The sequence below is a fragment of the Pelophylax lessonae genome (genome assembly GCF_965119305.1).
Source record: "Pelophylax lessonae genome assembly, chromosome: 4".
NCBI lineage: Eukaryota > Metazoa > Chordata > Amphibia > Anura > Ranidae > Pelophylax > Pelophylax lessonae.
Genome location: NC_138771.1, coordinates 276,973,337 through 276,980,920, shown reverse-complemented (window position 1 = coordinate 276,980,920; position 7,584 = coordinate 276,973,337). Strand labels below are relative to the sequence as shown.

The window sequence follows — 7,584 nt, the reverse complement described above, 5'->3', positions numbered from 1 at the left end:
CTTTGGATGGTGGGGGACTCTTAACTTCGGATGGTGGGGGGGTCTCTTGACTTCTGATGGTGAGGGGGTCTCTTGACTTCTGATGGTGGGAGTCTCTTGACTTCTGATGGTGTGCGGTCTCTTGACTTCTGATGGTGGGAGGATCTCTTGACTTCTGATGGTGTGCGGTCTCTTGACTTCTGATGGTGGGAGGATCTCTTGACTTCTGATGGTGTGCGGTCTCTTGACTTCTGATGGTGGGAGGATCTCTTGACTTCTGATGGTGTGCGGTCTCTTGACTTCTGATGGCGGGGGACTCTTGACTTCTGATGGTGGAGGACTCCTGACTTTTGATGGTGGGGGGGTCTCCTAACTTCTGATAGTGTGGGTTCTCTTGACTTCTGATGGTGAGAGGTCTCTTGACTTCTGATGATGAGGGAGTCTGTTGACATCTGATGTGGGTTGGGGGGGAGGGGGGGGTACTCTGGACATCTGATCTTACCGATACAACCTGCCCTTTGAGGGCAACCATTATGCTGATGCTGCCTGTGATGAAATTGAGTTTGACACCCCTATTGTAGAAGGATAAAGCCGGGTACACACTAGTAGTTTTTTTCTGCTGGGTTGAATGAAAAAAAAACTGTCAGTTCTGGTCGGAGCTGCTGTACTAACTATGCCGTTAGTATAGCGATCTCTCCGCCAGAACATTCTGATCATCGCTCTCTGCCATTGGCCGGCTAGTAGTTGGTCGGCTGCTGGTTTTCCAGCATTCATGTCCGACAGACCGACATACACACGGGCCAAATGCCGGACGTTTTTTTTTTTATATCCCGCGTGTCCCCACCGTGTCAAACTGGTGGACCTCCAGCTGTTACAGAACTACAAGTCCCATCATGCCTCTGCCTGTGGGAGTTATGCTTATAATTGTCAGCCTTGCAATGCCTCATGGGACTTGTAGTTCTGCAACAGCTGGAGATTCGTCAGTTTGACACCTGTGGTAGATTGTTAGCTCTGTTGGGCAGGGTTCTCATTGTTTCCTCCAGGTCCTGCTCGTTGTACCTCGTACAACACCTAACTTTCCTATGTATGTTGTATATTATTCTTAGGAGAAGAGCCATAGCTCTCTGTGAGGACTTGCTGTCACTTGTAGTCCCCCGGCAGCCTCTCCTATATTGTCCCCACAGCGAGCAGAGCACACATAACAGAGAGATGACGCCGCAGGTCGCCGCCCCCGGCCTGGCTTGTTTACAGGAAATTTTCTCCCTCTGCGTTCTCGTTTGTTTGCAGAAGGATTACGTCAGCTGAAGCCTATCCTCCCCGCAACACGCTGCCGTCACCGCACTGAGAACCCCCGATTGGCCGGTCCGCCGTGCCCCGCCCTGCTGACGCCAGTTCCGCCCTCTGGCTATATAAAAAGCCAGGCGGAAAGGCTGCCTTCTCAATCGGAAAGTGGCGACGGAAGGAGTGTGCGGTAGAAGGACGGTGGCAAGTCCTCCTCCAGCACCCCCAGGGATGAGAACTAGGGAGCAGCTTCTTTCACAACTTAGCTTCCTTCCTCCGGCCATGGTACAAGCGACCTCTCTATCGTAATAAAACAAAGACGCGTTCAAAGAATAAGTGAAAAAAAAAAAGAAAAAAAATCGCAACAGTAAAAAAAAAAAAAAAACACCAAAAATAGAAGGAAATAGTCGGATCGGCCACATTGTGGTGTCCCCGCAGCCTCCATGCATACCCACTACTCCCGAATCAACATGAAGCCAGAGATCATCGCGGCGGTGGGCTTCCTCTCCAAGTTCCTGCGTACTAAGGGGCTAATGGACGATCGGGAGCTGCAAACCTTCAATCAGTCCCTACAAGAACTGCTGTCAGGTAAGAAGCTTTCCCGATCTGTGTGTATATATGTGCGGATAGTCCCAGCATCGTGTAATGGGGGCCTCTAGTGGGACTAGTTCATCAACAATGCCTTCCCTCTTCGAACTATCGATCTGAGCTTCACAATAATACAAGAGGGATCGATCCATCTGCCTGGGTGGATGATCAGAATGTGTCTTCGTGGCGTTGTCAGTTTTTTGTTATGATTTTATTGTTGAGATTGTCAGATAGGGGTCATCAGTCTAATAGGAAAACAATGAGGACTTTAGAACTAAACTCGATCACTAAGATCTAGTTTAGGCTTTCAACAGATTATCAAATCTATAGCTGTTATTAAAATAATCCCCCAGTGAAGGTCTTTGTTTGGGCACTTCCTGTGACAACGATCTCCTGTTTTTGCTCCTGCCTGTTTTTACTCCTGTGTTGTCACATGCGCCCCTGGTGGAGAACAGTGGTCATGTTGTGCAGGCATAGCACCATCAGTAAGCCAATGTGTAATGAAAAGAAGCTGAAAGGGGCTAAGAGATCATTAAAAATAAGATAAAAATGGCATTTGTGCAGGCATAGCAACATTAGGAAGCCAGTGTGTTTAGAAGAAGCTGAAAGGGGCTAAGAGATCAGTAAAAAATATGAAAATGGCCTTTTAGGACAGTTCTATGATACTCATGGGCCACATCTTAAGAGAGATCAGTAAACAAATAAGATAAAAATGGCCTTTGTGCAGGCATAGCAACATTAGGAAGCCAGTGTGTTTAGAAGAAGCTGAAAGGGGCTAAGAGAACAGTAAAAAATATGAAAATGGCCTTTTAGGACAGTTCTATGATACTCATGGGCCACATCTTAAGAGAGATCCGTAAAAAAATAAGATAAAAATGGCCTTTGTGCAGGCATAGCAACATTAGGAAGCCAGTGTGTTTAGAAGAAGCTGAAAGGGGCTACGAGATCATTAAAAATAAGATAAAAATGGCCTTTGTGCAGGCATATCAACATTAGGAAGCCAGTGTGTTTAGAAGAAGCTGAAAGGGGCTAAGAGAGATCAGTAAAAAATATGAAAATGGCCTTTTAGGACAGTTCTATGATACCAGTGGGCCACATCTTGTTCAGTTGAGAGTATAGATCTACTTTATGGGTTAATCTGGTTCAGGGTTTCTCATCTAGGGTTCTTTCGGGGGTTCCTCGAGCAATTTCTGCCTCTCCGACAAGTTCCCACTGACAACATTGATCTAAGAGGGGATGTTTCCTTTCTGGCTACAAGTGTAGGGAGCATTCTTTCCACTAATCATCACACTAATATATAACAATTTGTAGATATTGTAATTTTTCAAAGGGGTTCCCCTGAAACTTGAGGGTTATTTCAAGGGCTTCTTTGTCTTGGAAAGGTTAGTGAATTGCATATATCTGGGCTTGTTCTGTAACGTTCATAGCTTCTCCAAGTCACTTCTTCAGTTCTGGTTACCTATAGGTTCATAATCCAAAAATCTGGTATGGGGTTTCTCATCTAGGGTTCTATCGGGGGTTCCTCGAGCAATTTCTGCCTCTCGGACAAGTTCCCACTGACACAATTGATCTAAGGGGGGTGATTCCTCTCTGGCTACAAGTGTAGGGAGCATTCTTTTCACTAATGTATAACAAATTGTAGATCTAGTATTTTTTCAAAGGGGTTCCCCTGAAACTTGAGGGTTATTTCAAGGGCTTCTTTGTTTTGGAAAGGTTAGTCAATTGCATATATCTGGGCTTGTTCTGCAACTTTGAAGATGTTTCGTAGCTTCTCCAAGTCACTTCTTCAGTTCTGGTTACCTATAGGTTCATAATCCAAAAACCTATTTTTTTTAGAAGAAATATGTCGGGCAAGTTTATTAATACTCAACAGTTGAAGACTAGTCAGGACTGGCTGGGAACTGGCCAGACGGCAGCTTCTGGTGCTGTTTGTTTTTCCAAGTCTTTGTTGTACAATAGGGTATCGCCCTCCTCCTCCTTCTCCTTCCCCCACCTTGGTTGGAAAGTACAGACTTGTATGTCCTTCCTGCCTAGACTATAGCTGTATACCCACCAGTGACGAGTTTCCTCCTCTGCTCTAATTACGGACATGTCGAGACAAGGCAAGTTACAGCGATGGTGCTTATTCACAGTAGGCCGTCATTACGTTTAGGCTTTGCCTTGTACATGGTGGCACTTAGCTAGATCTCCGATTTTTAGATTCTTCACATTTGACTTTTTTTTCCTTCTTCTTAGTCCATTGCTTTTTTTTTCCCCTTGCTTGTGTCTGTTTTTTTTCCTTTTTTTTAATGGAAATCTGCCTTTCGCATCTGAATTTAGCTTAGTGGTAGGTGTTTTAGTGGAGGCCGTTAACAAGAATACATTAGAAGTAAACATTGTTTTTCTCCTCTTATTCGGGATTTTTAAGGCACTCAATTGAAAAAAGCAAAAAATATGACAAAATTCAAATATTTATTAAAAAAATGGTTAAAATAAATCAATACATAGATCCTACAGCCACATCAACCACATTGATCATACTACAGAGCAGTGGTTGAAACACTTGATAATCGTATAAACATATTATTGATGAATCATGACAATAATACTTAATCAACAACCGATTAATGAAAAGAGAAAAGAAGGGAATACAATACTCTTCCATAGAGGAAAGAGACCAAGAATACATTTATAGAAATCACAAGACTGCTGTGAAACGTGCCCTAGCAGCACACAGATGTTTATCAGTCTAGTCACTATTCTCTTCGGTCTTTGTGCGTTCTTTTAAAGGGATCTGCGCTGTAGCTGGGCTCTAGTTACACAAAACAGCAGCTCTTTTGTGTTGATAAAACAAGGGGGATGGCTACGTGCCCCAAGCCCTCTCTCCCACCCCCCGCCAGCCCTTCATAATCGCAGTACTGCTAGAACTATGCACTCTTATTAATTCAAGCTTAGGGATTGTTCTGAATCCAAAAAAATAAATAAAAGTATTTCCATATGGATCAATGATTCTTCAGCTGCTTTATAGATTTAGTAGGTGGTATGTTAATGAAAAAGGAGAACACTAGAATTAATGTGTTTTTCAAAGATTATTAATATTATTATTATTATACAGAGTTGATGCAGCGCTTTACAACACAAGGGCAACATCGTACGATTACAATACAATTAAATATAGTAGGAATCAGGGGTCTAATTTTGTGGCATAAAAATACTCTAGGGAAACATAAATAATAATAATGAAGGTGGTATGTAATGAAAAAGAACACTAGAATGAATATGTTTTTCAAAGATTATTATTATTATACAGAGTTTATGCAGCGCTTTACAACACAAGGGCAACATCGTACGATTACAATACAATTAAATATAGTAGGAATCAGGGGTCTAATTTTGTGGCATAAAAATACTCTAGGGAAACATAAATAATAATAATGAATAATCTTTTATTTTTGCACCTAGTAATACATTTTTATTCACGTCATGTATTTTTTTTTTTTTTTTTAATTACAAATTTTAGTAAAATAACTGCACTGAGCTAACTTAATCTACTTGCCTAATAATTTGTGTAGTTTCGATGATTTTTGTGTGCTCACCATTGGTTTTGAAGTGTGCATAAATAAGTGCTTTTTTTTTTTCTTTTTTTTTTTCCTATTTCATTCCATTTGTAGATCATTACAGACATCACTGGTTTCCTGAGAAACCTTCCAAAGGTTCAGCTTACCGTTGCATTCGGATTAACCACAAAATGGATCCCTTGATTGGGCAAGCAGCAGACCGTATCGGACTGAGCAGCCAAGAAATGTTTAAACTTCTGCCAAGTGAACTCACTCTGTGGATTGATCCATATGAAGTGTCTTATCGCATTGGAGAGGATGGTTCCATATGTGTGCTCTACGAAGCTGTCCCAACAGGCAGCAGTATCCAAAATGGCTGCCCATCTCTGGTCGAAAGCAGAATCAGCTGCAAAGATGAACTTCTCCTTGGCCGAACAAGCCCTTCCAAAACGTACAACATGATGACGGTATCTGGTTAAGATACGATTGAAGGCTGAATCATCTTGTAACAGATGGAATAATATTGTCTTTAATTTGGGAGGGCTCCTATGGGGATGGAGTGTGAAGTATAAAATGTCACAGCTGTGAAGATTGGGCACAAAATAGAAGTAGATCTTACTGATGTGAATGTGCCATGGTTTGGACAGTACCTTTTTTTTGTAGTTTAACAGCCTGTATGTAGAAGGCAATGTGTTTGGCACTAGACATTTAGTCAGTGATAATATCTGTATTAGGTTATGTGCATACTTTGCATTGGGCACGTTTGTCACCAGACAGTGTTCGGTTGTATTTTTCCACTTATGGTCAAGGCTTTAATTGGGGCAAGCATCTTGGAGTTCAATGATCTCTACGATCATCTTGTCCAAAAGTGCATGTTAATGCACTGAACAGACTCTTTGGCTGTAGCCTTATCTTGAGGGAACCATAATCAGCAGGACACATGTTTGTCACCAAGCAGTGTTCAGTTGTGTTTTTCCACTTATGGTCAAGGCTTTAATTGGGGCAAGCATCTTGGAGTTCAATGATCTCTACGATCATCTTGTCCAAAAGTGCATGTTAATGCACTGAACAGACTCTTTGGCTGTAGCCTTATCTTGAGGGAACCATAATCAGCAGGACACATGTTTGTCACCAAGCAGTGTTCAGTTGTGTTTTTCCACTTATGGTCAAGGCTTTAAATGGGGCAAGCATCTTGGAGTTCAATGATCTCTACGATCATCTTGTCCAAAAGTGCATGTTAAGGCTACAGCCAAAGAGTCTAGTCTGTTCAGTGCATTATCTTGAGGGAACCATAATCAGCAGGACACATGTTTGTCACCAAGCAGTGTTCGGTTGTGTTTTTCCACTTATGGCCAGGACTTTAAATGGGGCAAGCATCTTGGAGTTCAATGATCTCTACGATCCATCTTGTCCAAAAGTGCATGTTAATGCACTGAACAGACTCTTTGGCTGTAGCCTTATCTTGAGGGAAACATAATCGGCAGGACACGTTTGTCACCAAGCGTTGTGTTTTTCCACTTATGGCCAGGACTTTAAATGGGACAAGCATCTTGGAGTTCAATGATCTCTACGATCGTCTTGTCCAAAACTGCATGTTAAGGCTACAGCCAAAGAGTCTCGTCTGTTCAGTGCATTATCTTGAGGGAACCATAATCAGCAGGGCACATGTTTGTCACCAAGCAGTGTTCGGTTGTGTTTTTCCACTTATGGCCAGGGCTTTAAATGGGGTAAGCATCTTGGAGTTCAATGATCTCTACGATCCATCTTGTCCAAAAGTGCATGTTAATGCACCGAACAGACTCTTTGGCTGTAGCCTTATTTTGAGGGAACCATAATCAGTAGGGAAAGTCCTTGTCGGATAAGTGAATCTTCCCCTTAGAGACTGGTCAGCCAGGGAGTTTCTGCAGAGAGCACTTATTACATAGACTATGATCTTTACCCAAATTAGAGTCATGGGGCAATGATCATCTCATGTCTATGTGAATCATTACTCATGGAGTAAGCTCAGCCTAACATTGCCTGCTGACAGATACGTACAAAACATGGAGTACGTACATATCCATAACCTATGAACCCAAAGCTCAATGTCTTTGTAAGATTTTTATTTACTTCTCTGCAGTTTTTTTGCAGAGCTTAACTTGCACTAATGTCTTCAATGTTACTATTTCTGGCAGCTCAGTAGCAAGGTGAAGAGGCAGGA

At 42.3% G+C, this 7,584-nt stretch overlaps 1 protein-coding gene across 1 annotated transcript; it reads left to right on the top strand.

The window, feature by feature from the left end:
• The first annotated feature begins 1,509 nt into the window (after positions 1-1,509).
• Positions 1,510-6,622, top strand: BTG1 (BTG anti-proliferation factor 1). Its single transcript, XM_082257130.1, has 2 exons — positions 1,510-1,848; positions 5,499-6,622. The coding sequence occupies exons 1-2, from the start codon at positions 1,704-1,706 to the stop codon at positions 5,861-5,863; spliced, it is 510 nt and encodes a 169-aa protein (XP_082113256.1). The 5' UTR covers positions 1,510-1,703; the 3' UTR covers positions 5,864-6,622.
• The last annotated feature ends 962 nt before the right edge of the window (positions 6,623-7,584 follow it).